Source organism: Diceros bicornis, chromosome 37, assembly GCF_020826845.1.
Source record: "Diceros bicornis minor isolate mBicDic1 chromosome 37, mDicBic1.mat.cur, whole genome shotgun sequence".
Taxonomy (NCBI): domain Eukaryota; kingdom Metazoa; phylum Chordata; class Mammalia; order Perissodactyla; family Rhinocerotidae; genus Diceros; species Diceros bicornis.
In genome coordinates this window covers 26,301,308-26,322,248 of record NC_080776.1, presented here as the reverse complement: position 1 = coordinate 26,322,248, position 20,941 = coordinate 26,301,308, and the positions used below count along the sequence as shown (strand labels likewise).

General features: G+C 55.4%; 1 protein-coding gene across 5 annotated transcripts in view; it reads left to right on the top strand.

The window, feature by feature from the left end:
- Positions 1 to 20,941, top strand: part of HDAC4 (histone deacetylase 4) — a 338,393-nt gene that overhangs the window by 306,628 nt on the left and 10,824 nt on the right. For all 5 annotated transcript variants that reach the window (XM_058533322.1, XM_058533325.1, XM_058533323.1 and 2 more), the window contains exons 23-24: positions 7,850 to 7,968; positions 9,821 to 9,954. In XM_058533322.1, coding sequence (XP_058389305.1) covers positions 7,850 to 7,968; positions 9,821 to 9,954 — 253 coding nt within the window. The remainder of the gene's footprint in view (positions 1 to 7,849; positions 7,969 to 9,820; positions 9,955 to 20,941) is intronic.

Genomic DNA, 20,941 nt, shown 5'->3' with positions numbered 1-20,941 from the left:
GATGTCAGTGAAACTGGATATTCTAAAGTGGCAGCTTTAATCTCTTAATGAATTGAGATTTGCCATTAAATTGAACAACTGGGCAGGTTCATTTTCCCCAGCCTTTCGAGGATGACGTGAAGGTTGAGGCTCTTTTAATTTTTGCTACTTCCATAAGACATTTTTGGGGTTCTTTTAAACATTTTTTTTTATTGTTGGGGTACAATATCCATATTACTCATTGTTGTAACCGTTCATGAGTGTCTGGTTGGCTGGCACTGACTGCATCCATTCACAAGGCTGTGTCTGACCATAAAGGTTGTGCCCAGGGTCCAGCGCTCACTGTTGTGAAGGGATTTGACCCAAACCATTGGACCTTGTTTTCTAAAGGCGATGATATCTCTTGAAGGGCATCTACGTCTTCTCCTATGTGAATATTTTATCTGAGGACAATCTAGGGTGATTTCAGAAGTGAAAAGTATAAGCCAAAAACTCAGAGTTTAGCAGTCTCCTTCATGGTACCCTTGGTACCCATGGTACCCATGGCCAGCCTTCCTGGTACCCGCCCTCAGCCCGTACTCGGGGGTGTAAAAGATGGACACACACACAGCTGGGCGGCAGGGCCCTAAGCAGTTGTTTGTAGCACACCGAGGCGGTTGTGATGGCACCGTGTGTGCACACCTGCCCACTCGGGGGAGGAAGCTTCCTGGCTGAGTCGCCGAGGGGTGAGCCTGGGACAGGTGACAGGGGAGGAGAGGCCCCCCCCGGGAGCAGGTGTGGTCCACCTGTCTGTGTGGGGCCGCCCCAGCTGCCTCTGGGGAGCTTGACCAGGACCCGGACAGCCAAGGAGCAAGTTGAGGGGCGCTGGCCAGGTCAACAAGGTGGCTGGTCTGCACATGTGACAGCTGTCTCCTGGTAGCTTGGTGACAGGTTTGGTTCCGGTGTGGGGTGGACCATGCTGGGTCCAGTGGATGAGCCCAGAGAAGGATGATGGAGCCTGACCAGGACGGGGAGTAGCAATGGAAGGGGGGCTGCCTTGGGACATATTTGTGAGTGAGGGGAAGTGAGGGTGGGGTCATGTCCAGTGAGGTCTCAAGTCACTGTCTTGAGAGGAGGACTGGGGTACCAGGTGAAGAACTGGGAGGAACAGGTTTTAGGTTCATCTGAAGACACTCACACTTGAGCAGATTTTCAAGAAAAAGCTGGAAAGTGTCCCTTGATTTGGCAGTTAGGAGACCACTGAAGGACAGTCTGTGGAGGTTAGGGCAGAATGTTCTGGGCTGGGACTGAATGGGATGTGAGGGTGAGAGAGCAAACACCTGCTCTCTGAGGACCAAGGATGAGGAGAGGGGATAGGAGCTGGGGGAGACGCAGGCCCGGAGGTCGAAGCCAAGGCCTGCCCAGCACGAGGTGGGAAACCGGGAGAGAACACGGGGATACTGAGGCAGAGACCAAGGTTGGCCTCACACAGCAGAGCAGGGAGGCGGGCAGGCGAGGCTGGGAGGCCTGAGCCATGGTGGCCACAGTGCTTGGTGGGTGGGCCCCCGTCAAGGGTGTGGGGCGTCCTCAGCAGGCTATGCTGCGTCTGGCATTTTATTCCCGGAGAGGCATGAAAGGAAGGGGGGGCCAAGTGCTGGGGGAACGGCGGGACCTGTGAGGCGGGTGGACTGGCGGCCAGGGGCTCCAGGGCCTAGACAGGCCTGTGCGATCAGTCCAAGAGCCTCTGTCCAAGGTCGGTGAAGACCCGAGGATGGTGATGGGGCAGGGAGCTGGGAGCACGTGGAGTGCTGGGTGGCCACGCTGAGGGGGAGGACGGAGGGACCCTGGCAGTGGAGCTGGGGGGACCATGAGGGAGGGACAGTGAGGGAAGGACAGTGCGGGGCGTGAGGCCTCCTGGGGTGATGACAGGAGGGGCATGGAGAAGCCGGCAGAGCCAGGTGCCCACACCCTTTGGGAATGACAGTGAGTGAGACAGTGAAGGAGGGCCGGAATAGCTTAGGGCAGGAAGTGGCAGGGTCCACAGCAGGGCGCCTACTCCACCTGCGAGGAGGCTGCAGCGGGAGAGGAGGGCTGCTCCTGCCTCCCCAGGACCGAGTCTGGGAAAGCAGAGCGTGAAGAGGCTGGAAGCAGGCAGAGCACGCAGGAAGGGGCTGTGGGGACACAGAGCAGTGAGGTGGGGCCTAGTGGGGACGGGAGCAGGCAGCCCTAGTCTTTTTCAGTGGGGGAGGATTTCACACTGGCCTCAGTGTCCAGCTTTGCCCGTAGTCTGTGCACGTTGGTTGGCGGCAGTGCCTATGGGCAAGGGCTGTGAGCGGGGAGCCAAGGTGGGCATCGCTGTTGGTGGCGGCCAGGCCGGAACAGTTGGGTTCCCATCATTTTTATCTTTGTTCTGATTCTGACTCTCAGGAGAGTTCGAATCCTTGACGGACAGTCGCTCCAGCCACTGTCCTGGCGACTGTGGTGGAGACGATGGGTTTGGGTGGCTCTCTGCAGGGAGGCGGGTGGAACTCCCGAAGCACCAAGCTAGGCAACACTGCAGCTGGGCTGATTTCGAGGCCAAGCCCGCCCTGCAGGTGTGCACTGACTCCCGGTTTTGGGGAAACACCAGCCCCCTTCCTGGCCCTCAAAGCAAGAACTTGCCCGGCATTTTTCAACTATCAAAGTGCTGTAATTGTTAAAATTGTGTGGTCAGGTCCCGAGGGCCACAACTTCCTGTAAAAGTGGGTCAGTTCGGCCACAGCTGTCCTTCCGTCAGGCGGCTCCAGCTCAAAGGGACCCTGCCTGCTCCAGACTAGGTGCATGCTTAGCCACAAACGCAACGAGGAGGGAAGAAGACTGTCTGAGGATACCCACTGAGCAGAAGCCCTGGCCACGGGAGCTTCCGGGCGCCTCATGAAAGGAGAAAGTGTGTGTGGGTGATGCTCATGGGGCACTTGGGTGGCGGGAAGGAGCCAGGGACACAGGATGGTGTCGGCCCTTAACCTGGTTCCATTGGGGTCTCCGGCACTGCCCCCCAAGTTCCCAGCTGCTCCCTGGCACAGGTGGGCACAGGCCCTGGGGTGACAGCCCCGCGGCCCATCAGCCGGGCCGGGCCAGGCGCCCCCCAGCTTGTGTTGACCGTGAGCTTGGTGGGTTTTGTGTAGGGCTCTGATGGCGGTGGACAAATCGAAAGGTTGTTTCCTTCCAGAAGTTGGAACCAGCTGTTGAATTAATCATTGCATTTCGATTCCGTTGTGGGTTTTGGAGATTCTGTGTTTGTATACCCCATGATCTGATGTTTCATGGTGCCTCACAAAACCCAGTTCTGTCAGCTGTCAATGCCCCACGATATCACCGGGCTGGGGGCGGATGAGGGAGCCACAGTTCTGCACATTAGCAAGTCGCCCTCAACTCTCCCTGTCTCTTGTGCTGGTTTGCACCCATCCTGGACGCCCAGCCCATGGAAACCTGTGGGTACGGACTCAGATGTGTCTGCCAGGCTGCAGGCATGGGCTGGCCAGTGAGCTACAGCATTGAGGGAAGGCGCAGTGCTGTTGGTAACGAAGGCGCTGGGACCGAGCAGGCCCTGACGAGGCCTCGGGCAGGACAGGAGCCACGTCCCGGGCCTCACATGGGACTGCTCTGTGAGCCGAGTGCACAGACACGGCATGCCAAGAAGCCAGCGTTGCCCTCACACTCTGCTGGGCGTGCGGTTTGCAGGGCGTTGTCCCATCTGAGCTCCAGCCCCGGAGACAGGCGCGTGGTAGGGTCTTAGGGGGTCCCTGGGACACCTGGTGCTTGTTCCTAATAACCTCTGCTCACTCCTCTCCCACACTAAGGGGTCATCAGTGGTGGACACTTGCCTATCTCTTCTCTCGGAGACCTGCCCATTCTCCCACCTCTAAGCGGACAGTTGAGGGTCTGCTGCCTTGGGAAGCTCCCAGCCCACCCCTCTCTGCCCTCAGCTTGCCCTGCAAAAGGTCAAAGGTGACCCCACAGAAACACTCACCTTAAAGCGATGGTTGAGAGAAGGTCTACAGCACATATTTAGATCTTATTTTCAGAGACTAAGTTGTTTATTAAAATTTAATTCTGGAAATAAAATGTGTGGCCAGTTCCCCATTCTCTTGGGAGCACCTATTAAGTAGCAATGTTCTCTCAGCTTCCCTCCCACGTGAGGGTCCCAGGCGAGGTGGAGAGGCCCGAGTTCTGGAAGGCAGACTGGCGGGATTGTCAGGAGCACATTCAGCCCGCTTCTCACAAGTCCCGTCAGGAGTAGGGGATGTTTCTCGGGGCACATTACCCGTCAGTGCTGGAGACCCGCCCGGCACACGCCCAGCACCGGTGCCACTTCTGATTTTCTTAGCTTTAGCAAGTGTTTGAGGTTACAACCTAGAGGGTCCAACCCAAGAAAACACAAATGAGAGTGTGTGCACTCACGTCAGCCATCCCAGCCTCTTGAGCTCGTGCCTGGCCGACGTGCCCACACATGTACACGCACACCACACACACACCCATGGGGATCAGCCGTGTTTTATATGTTGTTTTGATTGGCTGTAGAGTGGTGCCACACACCGAGCGTCGATGCCAGGGACTCTCTTGGTATTGACTTCATTTAATGATGATTGTAACAGGGCTGGTTTTTTAATTTTGTGAGGAGAATTAGAAATGAAATCGCTCAGCAGCACTTCAAAGCAGAGCTCTAAAGCCCACCACATGCACTTGCTTCAAAACGGCTGTGGAAGCTCTTTGTGAATGAGCTGGTGTCTGCATAAAATGTCTGTGGTTTTCATTGAAAAAATGTCTTGGCTTTAAAATCCATACCAAAAGCGTGGCTGAAACTGTTATCCTGCCTGAAGACAAAGTTTATGTGACAGAAGTGTCATTAAAATAATTAAAATCCGGTCTCCAGGGACTGACGGAGGCAGTGAAAGCCGCTGGCAAGTGTCGAGAGTGGCCTCGCTGGGCCCTGCTGCCCGTCAGAAGTCCCCGAGGAAACCCCAGGTCCTCAGAGAGGGGACTGTGACCTGTGCCTTTGGGAAGACAGACCACGTCTGCCGATCATGGAGATGAAAGCAAATGGCTTTCCCTGGATTCTGAGGCGTTCTCTCCATCCTGCCACTGCCTAGACTGAGTTTTTCAACTTTTGGCCGCCATGGCAGGACTGTGAACACAGACTCCAGCGCATGCTCCAAAGAAATGTTTTGTTTAAAAGGCGGCATTTCCTACTTCGTGTTTACAGAATCTGTCGAGCTTTTGTGGCAGCATTGCGGTGGACACAGAGACATATTAAGTCTGAGGCTGGTGTCACCCATTGAAGGACTTTACGAAAGTTGTGTTGACAGGAGTCTGGAGCAGGGGTTGGCACACTATGGCCCACAGGCCAAAGCCTACCACGTGTTTTTTGTGGGGTTTTTTTTTTTTTTTTTTTGTGAGGGAGATCAGCCCTGAGCTAAAATCCATGCTAATCCTCCTCTTTGTGCTGAGGAAGACTGGCTCTGAGCAAACATCTATCGCCAATCCTCCTCCTTTTTTCTCCCCAAAGCCCCAGTAGATAGTTATATGTCATAGTTGCACATCCTTCTAGTTGCTGTATGTGGGACGCTGCCTCAGCATGACCAGACAAGCGGTGCATCAGTGCGCACCCGGGATCCGAACCCAGGCAGCCAGTAGCGGAGCGTGCGCACTTAACCGCTAAGCCACGGGGCCGGCCCCCACCACGTGTTTTTTTAAGTCAAGTTTTATTGGAACCTGGCCACGCTCACGTGTTCATGTATAGTGTGTGGCTGGTTTTGCACTACAAGGGCAGTGTTAAGTGTGGCAACAGAGACCGTGTGGCCTGAAGACTAAAATATTGAGTCTCTGGCCCTTGTAGGGAAAGGTCGCCAAGCCCTGGTCTGGACAGTCCCATGTTGTGTTCCTTAGGCCCCTAATGATGGTCCCCAAGGCGCAGACCCCGGGTCCTTTGAAGCTGCTTTCCTCAGCCTGTTGCAGAGATGGTTCCAGAGGAAACTGGGTGAACGGGGCACAGCCTCAGAAGAAAGAAAAATAAAAGCATCGAGATGTTCAAAAGCCAACCCCAGTGTTCTGTGATGCCCCAGTTTGAGGTTCCAGAAGTGAGTTGCTCGGCTGGCGAGGCGGGAAGCTGGTGTGTTTTTTTTTGGCAGACTTCTCAGCGTCTGACCTGAGCAGATGAAAGCCACGGAGGGCTCTCGCATCGCACAGCAGAGGTTCCTCTCTCTCAGAAGCGCTCACTCTGTGCGTCTTTCAGAACCGGGTGGGTGCTGCGTGTTCCCTCGAGTGGGAACTCGGTGTCCCGGCTGCTCTGGCGTCCCGCGTCCTCAGCTCGGCTCCTCCCCGTGGATCCTGCACAGGAGGGCGGCCGGATCTTCACCTTGTGTGCAGCTCTCTGGGCTTTTCCTCACCTCCACCACCTGAAACCAGAGGGACTTCTCAATACGACTGCAATCTAGAATAGTTCCTGGGTGGAGTAACATTTAATTTTGAGCAATTTTGTTTCTTTTGGCCAAAGTTGGTACTTTATAGTTGACTTCGCTGACCTAAACGGTGAATTTCATTCTGTAATGAAAGCTGAGAGAGAGACTGGAGGCTTCCACGGCCAGCCGTGCCGCCCTCGGCGGTGGCGTTCCAGAGCTCTGCGGTGTGGGAAGGGAGCGTCAGCACGCTCCCAGGTGTGAGCGCCTGTCCGCCTGGGCCTTGGAAGATCTGTCTGCAGGAAACTGACTCAGAGATGGGAGCTGGGCATGCGTGCTGGCGGAAGCTGCAGGAACATGGACCCGGCCTTTGGTGTAGCAGGAACTTGTTGAGCAGCTCTGAGAAGTAGGCGGAACGCTTTCCAACCTGGAGGAGTCGTAAAACGTGGACTTCTCCAGCGAGGGGTTGAGTGACAAGTCCAGCAGAGTCTCACGGTGTGCGTGAGTAATCATGGTCCGCCTTCCTCAGCCACTCCAGGAGTGCAGGCCCGGACACCTGTGATTCTGCCCACCTCACCCCCGAGGGGAGGAGGGAGACTCGGAAGTCCATGGTGATTAATTCCAAATCAGATAAAGCAAGCTTACAAGACATGAAACTGCTTGACCGCCTGTTGTCATAGATGCTCAGTTGTAACACAGTGCCTGTATTTACAGGACGGGCTGATGGACTGCAAGCTCCCAGGGGGGTGTTTTCTGTTAAGAAGTGTTTTTTCCACTTTTCGAGTAGACTGTTTCCCTTGTTCCCCTAATATAACTTAACCACTGGACTTCTCAGAGAATAAAGAAATATTTTTAACCTGTCAGTTTTCTTAAATTTGATCATCGGCTTTCCCTTTAAAGATCTTAAGTGCAGAATTGCTCTTTAATTAACCCAATGCATTGCCCTTGCCTACATGCTCATTGGTCATCTGGTCGTCCGTTGGTGACCTTGTCGTGGCCCCCTGGAGTCAGTGGCTGGGGGCAGTGACTGCGTCTGTCCTGAGTCAGGGCCAGTGTAAAGTGAGCAGAGCCGCCCCACCTGCAGGAGGGAGCCAGGCCGGGCAGGTAGGACCGAGGATGAGGGCTGGGGAGGACCTTTAGCAGCTTGGGCCACCCCGCAGTGCAGCTGGTGCCATGGGGGTGACAGATCCCCTCAAAGTGCACAGGAGATGGCCCGCGTCCGCACTGCCCGCGCTGGAGCGGGCACTGAGCCTTCATGTCGGGGCTTGAGGGCTTGGGATGCCTGTGAAACGAGCCGTGATCACACCTGGGCTGACCTCACGAGTGTGAGCAGTCAGATGAGCTCCCGTGAGGAGCCCCCAGACCTTGAGTGGGGACAGGTGCCATCAGCGACCGTCCAGCCCTCTTCCATGGCGTGTGCTGGGCTGACCAGTGTCGCCTTCTCCCGCCCTTTGCAGGACCGTGGTCATGCCAATCGCGAGCGAGTTTGCCCCGGACGTGGTGCTGGTGTCATCGGGCTTCGACGCAGTGGAGGGCCACCCCACGCCTCTCGGCGGCTACAACCTCTCCGCCAAGTGTAAGTGGGCTTGCAGATTGCCCGGAGTACCCATAAAAGCTTCTGTGCTTTTATGATCAGATGTGCTCTGTATTTCAAGTCTCCTTTAGTGACAACAGAAGGAAACTGTCCTTTTTACGTCTTACCGAAAACCTGATAGTGCTGGCAACCCCAGAGAATGCTGGGCAAGCAGCGGGACGGTGTAGACCAGGAGGCCTCGGGCACTCCCCGCCCTGGAGGTCGTGCTGGCATGAGGTCGTGCAGCCTGCGAGCTCGGGGACTCCGGGTGCACGTTCTGTCAGCTGGGACGCAGTGCCTGATGTCGCCACGCTGAAGAGGGGGAGCAGGCCCTAAACCCTGTGTGGAGGGAAATAGCTGAAAGCAGGTTTACCTCAGAGTTGGAGGGAGGAGGGAGCCCCAAATTCTGTGCATGCTCTGGGGGATTTGCATAGGATGATGGCCCTGCTTTTAACCCAGGAGACAGAATGGCTGTGAAAAGAGCCCTGCCCAGAGCTGTGGCCTGTGCTTCTGTTCTGTCACAGCAAATCACAAAGCAATGGAAGACCTCCTGGCATTGAGCCTCAGGTCCTCAGAAAGGCCCTGGATGCCCCGCTCCCCACCCCCGACCCCAGCCACTGCTGCCTGGTGCCCCGGGTGTCACAGCAGTCGAGGCATCTGGGATTCTCCAGGGCTCCTGGACATGGCCCTGGTGACTTGTATGAGGCCCTGGGGTCCCCTTGTGGCCCTTGGTCCCCGTCAGTGCAGATGATGGAGGAGAGCCCATCCCTGTCCCTGTCCCTCACACGGAGAGAATGTGGGCTCACAAGAGAAGAAAGATGGAAACAAAAGGCGGCCCTGGGGTGGCCGTGCTCCAGCGCAGCGCCTCTCAGCATCCTCCTGCCCCCTGGCCGTGGGCCTAGTGGCCGACCAAGTGACCAGGCAGAGGGCCAAGAGTGTGCACCATGCCCAGCGCCCCTCCACGCCTGGCCCAGACTGCTGCTGCCGCTATGTCCCGAGCTTCATTTAATCCTCATGGCAGCCTCAAGCCAGTGTCACTATCCCCATCAGGCAAAGAGGAATCCAAGGCTTTGGGAAGTTACTGCCTCGCCAGCACCCGCAGCTGCCAGGGAGCACAGCCCAGCCTTGGGCCTGGTCTGCTGATGGCCAGCCTGTGATGGAGCCACTGATCAGGGTGGCGCAGTCTCACCAGCTCTCTAATAAATGGCAGACTGTCCTGGCCAAGGGTGGTAATTATCATTACCCGTCAGGCGCTTTTGGCCAGTGGGAGGGTGATGTGGCTGCAGTGGGGGGACTGTGGCTACTGATGAAAGCCAGGCGCTCCAGACGCGGGTGTGTGAGAGTCCTGGGCGGGGGGCGGGGGGGGATGGCGGGGGGTGGTGGTGCACGTGATGTTGATGTGTGTGCCTGCATGTGCGCATGCACGCATGTGCCCAGCACGTTGGCTGGCCAGAACCCCCTGGGCCTCAGGGAGGATGTAGCCATGCCCTAGCAACTGTGGGGTGGGGTCCTGGCTGCTCACCACAGCCCGACCTCAGTGGTCCCAGCATGAGAGAGCTGAGGGGCTCCTCCCGGGGCTCCTCCCCATCCCCCAAATGAGATGATTTGTGGCATTATAAAATCCAAGCCCTGAAACTGTAATTCCTACTCTCGAACAGATCAAAAAGAATCCCAGCCCGAAATTCTTCGATGAATTTATTACAATCAAACCTGTCTTCTATTATGTGTTTCGGTGTGCTAGCCCCCTGGGTCTCCGTAACGTGATGTAATGCGTTTCTGGAGCTTTGATCCACTGCCAGGCGTCAACCCGCGGCCCGCCCCCGCTCTCCACTTGCATCTCGCGTTTCCGTTGCAGGTTTCGGGTACCTGACGAAGCAGCTGATGGGCTTGGCTGGAGGCCGGATTATTCTGGCCCTGGAGGGGGGCCACGACCTCACGGCCATTTGCGACGCCTCGGAAGCATGTGTTTCTGCTTTGCTGGGAAACGAGGTAGGAGGACCAGGAGGCCGCAGCCACTCCATGCACAGGCTCAGGGTGGACCTGGGCTGTTTCACTTCGCTTCCACTCGGTGCTGAATATTCCCTCCCACCCGCACTTAGTAGGACTATTATACATTTGACAAAACTGTGATTATGGCCAGGAGATGAGAAAGACAAAAGAATTGTAAGAACGCTTTTCTCTTAAAGTGATGGTTCAGGATCCTATGTTTTAAAGTGCCCACCTTTATGTGTGGGCTACGTGGAGAATATGTTAAGTTCTTGGTGTCCTTCTTCACGGGCAGTCAGTTCCAGGAATTTCTAAGGCACGTTCTAGGGGGGGTGTCACTATGCAGGTCGGAGGCCGAGCCTCGGTTCACGGCAGCTCCTGATCAGCAGCCCTGTCTGCTGCTCTGACCCCACAGGTGACACCCAGGGTTAGGGCTCTGTGCTGTATACCACTGAGGCCACAGGGCGAAGTCAGGGAGATGCTGTGGCCTGGCGTGCACAGCCGGAGCTCAAAGGCTCTGGACTGGGAGAGGAAACTTTTGAGGGTTCAAGGGAGTGTTCTGTTCCCCTGTGACATCGGGTGCTGGTGCTCCAGGCAGGAGAGCCGCCCCAGCTGTGGGTGGACAGGGTGGTGGGAGGGGAGGGGCTGCTGGTGACAGTGTGGTGTCCAGCCTGCTGAGCATCTGAAGTTTATGACACAAAACTGGTTTGTAGCTTTCGTTTTGAATTTCTGAAATGTGCTCTTCCTGAAACTAAATTCACCCACAGGCCTGTGGATATGGGGCCACGGATCTGTGTCCTGACCCCGTCAAAGGAACGTGGGGCAGGTTCACGTTCCCCCACGGCATGGCTTTCTCTTGTTCCTTGCAGCGGCGTTACCACCGTAGTCCTAGAAACAAGCTGGCTGGTGTTGGGGGAGCACAGGCAGAGTGCCCTGGATCACTGGCCCAAGCCGCAGCAGGGAGGTGCCTGGGCCACAAGCTCGCCAGACACAGAGGGCCTCGAGGGGCACAGGGCCCACATGGGGGACACCTGGAGGCAGCTCGTGAGCTCTGGTCTCATGCCGTACCCTGGGACTCCCCTCCCCCCACCCTATCAGAGAAACGGGGCTTCTCCAGGTTCGCTATGCGCGAGGACACTCTTCTGTAGGGTCGGGCTTACTGGGTGTCCAGTGAGGGTGCCGTCGTCTCTGCACACGCCCTCCTGCTGGTCACCACCAAGAGTTGAGGGGAACTGAGTGACAAGGCTCTGACCTGAGGACAGACACACAGTCAGGAGAGCCAGGCCATACCACAAATGCAGCCCTGACCACATATGGTGGGAGGAGGGCATGCGTGGATCCACAGGCCACTTGGGGAGGTCCCGACGTCCAGTCAAGAAGAAGTGGGTGAGAGAGGGGCACAGTCTGAGGAGCGCTGGTGGGGAGGCCAAGGTGGAGACAACCCAAGAGGCTGTCGGGTTACGTTCAGGGCTGCGGGTCAAGGAGGCGCCCGGCACTGCTCAGCCGGCTGGTGTCCTGCTGGTCGGCGTGAGAGGAGAGGCCCCCACCCCAACCTCCTCTCCCTCCTCTCTCTTGGGAGACGCTGAGGCCAAAAGGCCCAGAAGCCCCTGGAAAGGTCTGTGCTATGAGACGGCCTGGCCTGGGAGGCCCCTGTCAGAGCCTGTCTCACGTGCTGTAGACTCGTCCTTGGGGCTCCCTCCCGGACAGCGCCTCACCCTGGGAGGTTCAGAGCTGGCTAGGGCTCCTCCAGGAGGCGAGTCACTGAGAGCCAGGCCTGGCTGTCCCTCAGGCTGCCCTCCTCGACCCCCGTCAGTGAAGCGCGGTAGATAGCGGGGCCCACAGGGCACTTGAAGGCTCTGATGGGAGGTGCGGAGTGCGGCTTCAAGCAGGTCCTTGAAGGTACGTACAGTAGTCCCCCTTATCCGCGGTTTCGCTTTTCACGGTTTCAGTTACGTGTGGTCAGCTGCGGTCCAAAATATTAAATGGAAAATTCCAGAAATAAACTATTTGTAAAGTTTTTATGAAACTTACGAATTCTGAGTAGCCTGATGAAGTCTCACGGCTTCCTGCTCCAGCCTGCCTAGGACGTGACTCATCCCTTCGTCCAGCGGATCCGTGCTGTAGATGCTACCTGGTAACGTCTTGGTTATCAGATTGGCTGTCACGGTATCGCAGTGCTTATGTTCAAATCACCCTTATTTTACTTAGTAATGGCCCCAAAGCACAAGAGTAGCGATGCTGGCGATTCAGATATGCCAAACAGAAGCCCTAAAGAAGCTTTAAGTGAAAAGGTGGAAGTTCTTGACTTAATAAGGAAAACAAAAATCATATGCTGAGGTTGCTAAGATCTATGGTAACTTTTATTACAGTATGTTGTTATAATTGTTCTATTTTATTATTAGGTATTGTTGTTAATCTCTTACTGTGCCTAATTCATGAATTAAACATCCTAGGTATGTATATATAGGAAAAAACAGTATATCCAGGGTTCAGTACTTGCACGGTTTCAGGCATCCACTGGGAGCCTTGGAACGTACCCCCACAGATAAGGAGGGACGACTGTATTGAATCTGACTGCATGCAACAAGGTTCGGTGGGACGACAGATTGTAGAAAGGTCTCCAGTGATGTGACGCGGGGCTCTGTCCTCGAGCCATTTCTAGTCAGTGCTGTTGCCTGTCACTTGAGTGAACTAACAGAAGGCACACTGTGGACAGGAGGAGGAAGCGTGGGGCCTGTGCCCCCCAGGCTCAGCGTGGACAGAGCTGACAAGATGGCCTTTGGAGACAAATGTGAGGTCTGCACCCCAGTCCCAGCAGCAGCCACGCAAGCTGAGGGTTGAGTATGAGGAGGACTTGGTTTGGGGTTAGATCTTCAGGAAGCTCTGCATGTGTCCTCCGCGCAAGACAGCCCAGCGAGGAGAGGAGGGCGGGGCACCCCCGAGTGCGGCGCCTCTCTGCCCCTGGGCCACACGCCCTGCTCTGGGGAGGGCAGTGACCAGGTGAGCACAGTTGGAGGACAGCAGTGAGACCCTGCGCCTGCCTCCTGGAGCAGCCGCACTCGACGGCTGAGCTCGAGGCTTGAGGGGGCAGTCTAGACCCCGGCACCACGGGCGGGCGACAGTAGGACCCCGAGGGCCAGAGTCACCGCGGCCCTGTTCCCTGCAAGGAACTGCCTGTGCAGCCACATGCCCCAGGGCATTCAGAGCCCCAGCTCGTGCCCCCGCCCTCGGTTAGGGAGGTCTGGCCAGCGATGGGGTGTGGGCAGTGGGCTTGGGGTGGGCGCACCTGGGGATGGCTCCCCCTCCCCCTGACAGCCTTTCCTCATCACGCATGGTGATCGTTTTAACCTGAGTCACAAGTGGATTAGCGATCCTGGTGCATCTCGTTTCTGGTCAGCCAGTTAGTGATACGCTTGTATATTCTCAGGTGAAATACCAGTCTGCTTTTTAAAGTGCCCACAGCATTTCACTTATCCTCTCTTCAAATAAAACAATCCTTTCCTCCTTTTCTGCTAGAGTTAAAAGACAACTAATTTGTATATTCAAACCATTCTAAAGCTTCTGGACTCTTCGAGCTAGTCATTTTAAAATGACGACAGAGAACTTGGCTTTCAACTAAGGCCTGTTCCTGCTCCCAAAGTGTTTGCTCTTCTAACAAGAAAATGTTCTTTTACTGAAACACATCAAAAAAGCAGGAAACTCTAGTTTTATCAAGGTCTCTTAAAAATCTTGTTAATGCAAGAAAGTTAGACCGAGCCCCTCTCCCCTGCCCCATGGCCTTTGATGAGAGTGATGTACGGCGTGCTGGAGGGTTTGGCACGCACACACAGGGGCGGCCAGCTGTGGACAGCGGCGAGCTGCAGGGGGCTCTGCTGCCTGGAGCAGGACAGCTGAACCATAGAGGTGGGGGAGCGGAGCAGCAGCAGGCCACAGCAGCTGCCCCAAGAGAGCACTGTGTCTGAGGTCAGCCATGCTCCTAGGAGCCGTTTTATTTAAGAGTTTCAGCTTTAAGTTATTTGCAGCTATCGGTGACAGTTGACAATGAAATATCATTTAAACGTATTACACAGTGTGGTGTGGACAGAAGTACAGGAGGTCCAGTGGCTGGGGTGCTGGGGCGAGCCGTGTCCAGCTTCCGGCAGAGAGGGGCCTCCCAGGCAGGTGGGGGCGGGCGCTTCTCATGTCAAACGTCACCCCAAAGGCAAGGTTTCGTTTGGGCCCATTTTCTCTTTAGTCACGTGGCATTTCAGAGCTGAATGCTGCCATTTCATCCCACCCCCTCCTAGATGAGTCGAGGATTCCATGAGCCTGCAGCCTTGGGAGAAAAGGTTTCATTCAGGAGTTGAGCTCCTCTGTTATGTTCATATACTTTGTGAAAGGTGTGCATGTGAAAAAGCTGAGTGATTAAAAACAACAGTTGTGTGTGTGAGAGAGACACGGAATCACTCAGTCTGAGGGCGACTTGTCTGCTTCCAGCCAGGCTCTCCCTCCCTCTCTCTCGCACGCACACGCTTACACACTCCCGGTCATGCTCACCTCAGGCCAGCAGTGGCACACCCGCTGCCTGCAGCTGGTGGAGGGCGCGGGGTCTGAGCGCATGTGTTCCTGGCTGAGGGCCACGAGTCGCCTCTCCCTCCGGCCAGTCTCCTAGATCCTTGCTGACCGACATTCGGGAAGGTGGGCCTCGCCTCATCCTTAAGTTGACGGAGCTGTGCCTGCACACAGCTAGACCGTCCTCCTGGCCTGTCCTCTAGTCACAGTGGGATGCAGGAGCTGACCTTCCAGCCCGCTGTGTAAGACAAGGGTGAGAGAGTCACCTTGGTCGCCAGCTGCCTGGCTCAGCAGAGGGCAGCTCTAGAGCAGGATGTCCTCCTGGATCCGGATGCACTTGGGCCTGTGTTCCCACCTGTCCAGCAGGTTTCAATACATCGGGCACTGACCACCAAGCTCCCACTGTGGGGCCCAGGCCGCAGAAACCCCTGTGTTCACAGCGCTCAGCTTTTGTGGTTGATTTTTTTTTTTAATGCCTTGTGGTCTTCCAAGAGGATTTCAACAACTACAAAAATACAAGCGAGACAGAAGAGCTGGGGAAGTCAGGATGAGGCGAGTGGGGCAGATGCAGTGGGCTGGCCTGAGGTCCAACAACACAGGAGAACGTTCTCTGCCCTGGTTCTCTACGCACCTCTTCACTTCCTCAGGGAGGGATTTTCTGAACATCTGCTTCCTGAAGAGAACCCGCCATGTTACACACCTGCTTCCCTAGCACATCACAATGGAGCACGCTGCCGCCCGTCCAGTTCCTGGGCGCAGCAGCGTGCAGAAGTGCCAGGGCTAAGCTGGACCGGGAGTGTGGGCCTCCTGTCCCAGCTGTGCCGTGGAGCCGCTGTTCCCCCTCCCAGGGCCTCGTGTCCTTGGCTGTCATGTCCCCCAGCCCTCTCCCACAGAGAAGAGAGGGGAAGGGGCACACTCACCCCTTAGGGAGCCATCCTGCCCCCGCAGGTGAGGGGGGCCTTGCCTGAGAAGAGCGGCCCGAGGCCTCTCCCGCCGCTTCTGAGAGTCGTTTCCTTCTCCTGATGCCCGTCCCGAATGCACTAGGCCCACCCCAGCCCAGCTGCGGGGCCTTGTCCTGCCCCACCCTGCAGAGGAGACTGAGGCAGCAGTGGGTGGAGGGCAGGTCGTGACCCGCCTCACGAGGCACTGTGGGTCGAGGGGTTGGTGTGCATTGCCCCGGGAGCACTTCCTCTGCTGGGGACTGAGTCTCAGTTGTCCTTTAACTTTTATTCAGAAGGAATCATGATTTTTAGCCCTCTTACGGTTTATTTTTGTTTTTTGAAAGTCTTTTGGAAACCAACCTGTCACATCCATAAGCATTTGCGTTTTCACCAGAAGGGCCGCGAACAGAGGGTGCTGCCTGGTCACCAGATAATTACTGAGTTCCTGCTGTGCTGCCAGGCACCTTTCCATGCACCAAGGCTACCAAGTCTAACCAGGCAGGTGGCCCTCCTGGTGCTCACCACAGCGGAGGGAACAGCCCCGATCTCTCAAGCAACCCCTGAAACAACCATGAGGAGAGACAGGTCTGGGGGGTCTTCTCTGGGCCACAGCCAGCTAGTGTGCGGTCCCGGGAGTGGCCATGGAGGTGCTCGGGGCAGCACGGATCTGGTGGAGACGCCATCGGCGCGAGGCTTGGAACTGAAGCCACAAGCAGTAACCAGGCGGCTGGCCCACCCAGGTCCTGGGAGGCCCCTCTGCAGAGGAGTCAGCAGCAGGTTGGGAAGGAGACAAAGCGTCATGATTGTGACAGAGGGCAGAGAACCTTCCTGGGGGTGTTCCGTGGTATCACATGCTCCAGGGTAAGATGAGGGCTGACAACGGTCCTTTGGAAGCCGCTGTGTTGAGGCTGAGAAAGCTGCAAGAGTTTCTCTGGAAAGAAGGGCGAGCACATAGGGGCACCGGCTCGACAGCTCTCGGCAGCCACCTGCTCAGACGTTGAAATGGGGGAGTTAGCTGGTGCAGTGCCGGGGGCAGGAGGGGAGAGGGAGGAGAGAGGCAGGCAGGGGCATGTGGTCAGACACAGAGCTGCGGGTAGTCCCCATGTGATATCCTCTGTCTCCTCCGGAAGGGCGGAAGGGCGGGTCAACTGCTGGGGTGGCCGGGCCATCTGAACTTGGACGGGGACTGTGAGTGCAGGAAGGTGACCAAGCTGACCGAGCATGGCCCAGGACCGTGGCTGCCCGGAGGGGCTCTGACGGCCTGGTGCTGGCCAGAGAAGGGCTCCCAGGGGGCTTGGGACAGGTGCCTGTGGGGACGGGCACCTGGTGCCTCTGTCATTTTAGTTTTCCTGGCTGGCCCAGATATTCCCAACACAGTAGAGTTTTATATATTCAGAAAAGCACAAACTCTGACCCGGGTTCTACCGGGATATATTAAGGACTGTTTTCTTAGGACGCTGTAAAGTCTTGATTCTTCTCACTCAAAGTGTGGGCACCTTTAACTACAGAGTATAAAAGTGATTTCAGTACGTAATAAAGACACCGAAGCACTAGAGAGCTGTAGCAGACCAAAGCAACCCACGTGGCCCCCAGTCTTCTGTTCCTCGAGGGCAGATGCTCTCCGAGTGTTTCTTGCCCCACTTTGCTAAGGCCGCCTCCTTAAAGACTGAGCTGAACATAAGCCTAATTTCTGATTTGGTTCTGAAGTCTAGCCGACTCATGTGAGAGTGAGCGTGCCCTCAGGGGGCGTGGAGGCCTGTCTATCAGGCTCGGGACACGACATTGACTATAGTCCGTTTGTTCCCCCAAAAGGGCCATCTCCCACGGGGGTGCACAGAACGAGCACGGCGTTAGAAGTCGTTGAGGTCATGTTCTAATGACGTTCCGCTCCAGCACAGCTCCCCTTCCAGGACACACAGGTAGGCGGCCGCACAGGCCGTGCTGCCAGTGCTCCAAGTCCTTGGACCACACTTCCCATGGGCTCCTTCTGGCCGGGCAGGGCCACCCGGTCACTCGTCTGCTGGCACTGGGTGACCTCTCTTGCCTTTAGATCCCTCTGTCGAGTGGGCACCATCACCCATTTCTCTGCTCCCTGTGGCCGCCTGCCCCGCTTGGCCCTTCCTGTAGAAGAGGCGTCGCTCTGCTGCTTTCTAGGGACAGTCCACGTCACCCCTCTGCTCAGCTCAGCACCCAGGCTGCCTCACCCCTCGCGCCCTCCCTGCGGTCAATCCACCACTCTGGCCTCTCCCCCTGCCTGCCCCGGCAGCGTGCTCCCCGGGGAGTGGGGCTTTGCTCTTTGCACTGCCTGAGGGGTCCCCCGGTCCGCCTCCTCCAGGTCTTGGCTCAAACGTCACCTGCTCAGTGAGGCCCACGTTGGCTGCCACACGCACCCAGTGACTTGCCCACCCCCACCCCGCACCCTGATGCTCTGTTTTCCCGTGGCACTTGGCACCTCTGACATTCCGTCTGATTTACCTGTTCATTATGGTTTTACTTTATTGGCTGTCTCTCCCCACTAGTATGATGCTCTGTGAGGCCAGGGGATGTTTGTCTGTCTGTCCACAGATGTATCCCAAGTTTACAGAATAGTGGTTGGGACTTAGTAGGCTGCTCGATAAACATCTATTAAATGAAAGAATAAAATCCCAGTTAGCAAGGGGATAATACTTTGAGACATGAAGTTTCTCCTGCTTCCCGGAACGTTTTTCTGAAGTCGAGGCCAGGAGCTGTCCACTTGCGTCTCTGGCCCTGGAGCACAGCCCGGCGGCAGCAGGTGCTCCATGGTCGGCTGTTGGAAGAGCTGAAGTGCAAGCCAGCAGTGTGCTGTCCTCCCAGCTCTTATTCCACCTCTGCGTTGCAGCCTCATCCTCAAAACCCGGGTACACGCGTTCTGTCTCTCCTCCACTCTTCAGTGAACGCGGCAGAGACACAACCTGTCACTGCAGGCGACGCTGCCCTTCCTGTGCTTCCCTCCGCCTGTGACACTTCTTCTCCCAGGGACCCAGGAGGCAGGCCACACGCTCTCCCTAGCCGCAGTGGGGACGATTCAAATCCTGTTGCAGGCATCTGCTCTTGCTTTCTCGTCAGGGAAAGTATTTTCCAGAAAAGCCAAAGGCAATGCAATTGAGGAAGAGTTTAGATCATTTCCCCGCTATTTCTCACGTTCTTTTCCCTTAGCTCCATGTAACTTCGTAGCAGGCAGAGAGAACAGACAAGGGAGCCAGCACAGGGTGAGGACCCTTCTTTTCTTTTCATCCCTTACGCAAACGCACTATGAGACCTCCACTCCCAGACGCCTTTGCCAGGTGCAAGGGACAGAGCACGGTGAGCCAGGATGCGAGGGGCAGGCCAATGTCCTGGGACGGCTGGAGACGAGGGCAGCTGCCGTCAGAGTGGGCAGTGGGCGTGGCACAGTCAGGGACGTGGGCACCACAGGGCTTGGACGTCACCACGACAGAGAGTATTGGGAGGAGAGCAACATATGACCCTGGAGGGCCAGCCAGCCCCAGTGTGCGGATCCCGCCGGGGACGTTGGCCATGGGGAGCCTTGGAGAGGAGGGGAGGACAAGAGAACAGCAGAACCAGGGTTTAGTTTCAGAGGGTTCCCAGCGACTTCCTCTCACGCGTGTGTGTACACATGCACGTGCAGGCTCTGACGTAGCCCACTGTTTCAAAGTGACAGATAATTTATGGAATGAGTTACTTTTTTAAAACAACTCTTTTCTTAAAAGTGGTAAAACTGAAATTCTGGCGTAATGTTAGGGTTGGGACGTAACAGTCAGGACCCAGCAGGTGATGCTTCAGTGCTGACCTCAAATCTAAATGGCTTCTCTGCTCGAGCTTCATGCCCCGCAAGGAGCCTGGGGCTCTGCGCTGTGTCACCCTCAGCAAAGGACCAGCTGACCAGGCCGCTCCTAGGAACACTGCCCGTCCTCACGGCTGGGGCCCAACAGCTGGGGGCAGTGCAGCGGTCCCGGTGTGGCTCCCTTCCTACCTTTCCTCTGGCCTGGGACTTGCGGGGGTGGTTCCAGTCAGTTACGGTGAACTCCCTGCACAGTCTCCTGGGAAGAGTGCAGCTGCATTTCTGAGGTGGGCATCTGGGAGAGGGCATGGTGGGTCCCAGGAACGTGTTTGCCCCCCTTTATGAGATAAAGGCAGAGTGTTTGTCCCACGGCCCCCTCAGCAGTGGGTGACCATCCTCAGCAACACTTGGCATTCTCACCTTTGACCTCTGCCCATCTGATGGGGTGAAACAGCACACAGGGTGGTGTAGATGGTCGTTTCCTCATCGATATGAGGCTGAGCATCTTTTCATGTGTCTGTTGGCCCCTTGGGCTTTCTCTTCTGGTGAAGTTCATGTCTTTCGCTCATTTTTCTGTTAGACTTTTTCCTATTTATTCTTATAGGGGGTGACTTGGATGGGTGGATGGATAGGTGGGCAGATATATAGATGGGTGGATGGATGGATGGATAGATGGATGGACACATAGACAGTTAGGAGTCACCTCTTTTTCTGTCCTCTGGAAGAATGAGTGAGGTTCATAATAATCTGTTCCTTGACTAGGAGGGCTCTTCTGGCCATGGGGTTCCTTGGGGAAGATACTGATATACTTTGGGAAAAACTGATTCAATCATTTTCTCTTGTTTCTTAAATTAATTTTGGAAAGTTACATTTTACCAGGAGTTTGTCCATTTCAGCCAAGTTTTCAGGATTGTTGACGAAAGTTAACAGTATTCTCTGATTATCTTTTCCATCTCTGCTGTACCTGTAGTCATGGCCCTCTTTTCATTCCTGTTATGTTTATTTGTGACTCCTCTGTAGTTTTCTTGATCAGTCCTGCCAGAACTTGTCAATTTAATTAGTCATTTCAAAGAATCAACTTTCAGCTACAGTATCTTTTTTCTTTTTTCAAAATTTATTTCTGCCCCTTTTCTGTGTATTTTCTCTCTTTCTTTCTCTAAGACTGTTCTGTTCTCTTGTTCACTTCTTAAATTGAGTATTTTCTTTTCAGTCTTATGTTCTGATGTTCGCATTTAAGGTTATAAGTGTCCTCAGCACAGCACTCAGCTGCAGCACACACTGTGATATGTAGCATTTTCATTATTTGTTAGTTCTAAGCATTTCCTAATTTCTGTTATGACTTTTTCTTTGACCTATGATTAGTCTGTTTTTTAGTTTCCAACCATAAGGGCTTGTGGTTCCCGTTATCAATTCCTAAATATTGCATTGTGGAGAGAGAAGGCTGTCTGCTTGGCATCTGTTCTTTGTGGAGACTTGCTTCACGGGCTAGTCCGTGGTCAGCCTGCATAGACGTTCCACATGTGTTTCAGATGACGTGTCTCCTCCGTCTGCTTTACAGAGTTCTGTTTATGTCCATTAAACCAAGCTCAGTAATGCTGCTGTTCACATTTTGGTTTTCTTTATGGATTTCTGTCTGCTTCTCTGCTCCATCTAAGAAAGACACGTCAAAATCTACTATGATGATACATTTATCCAT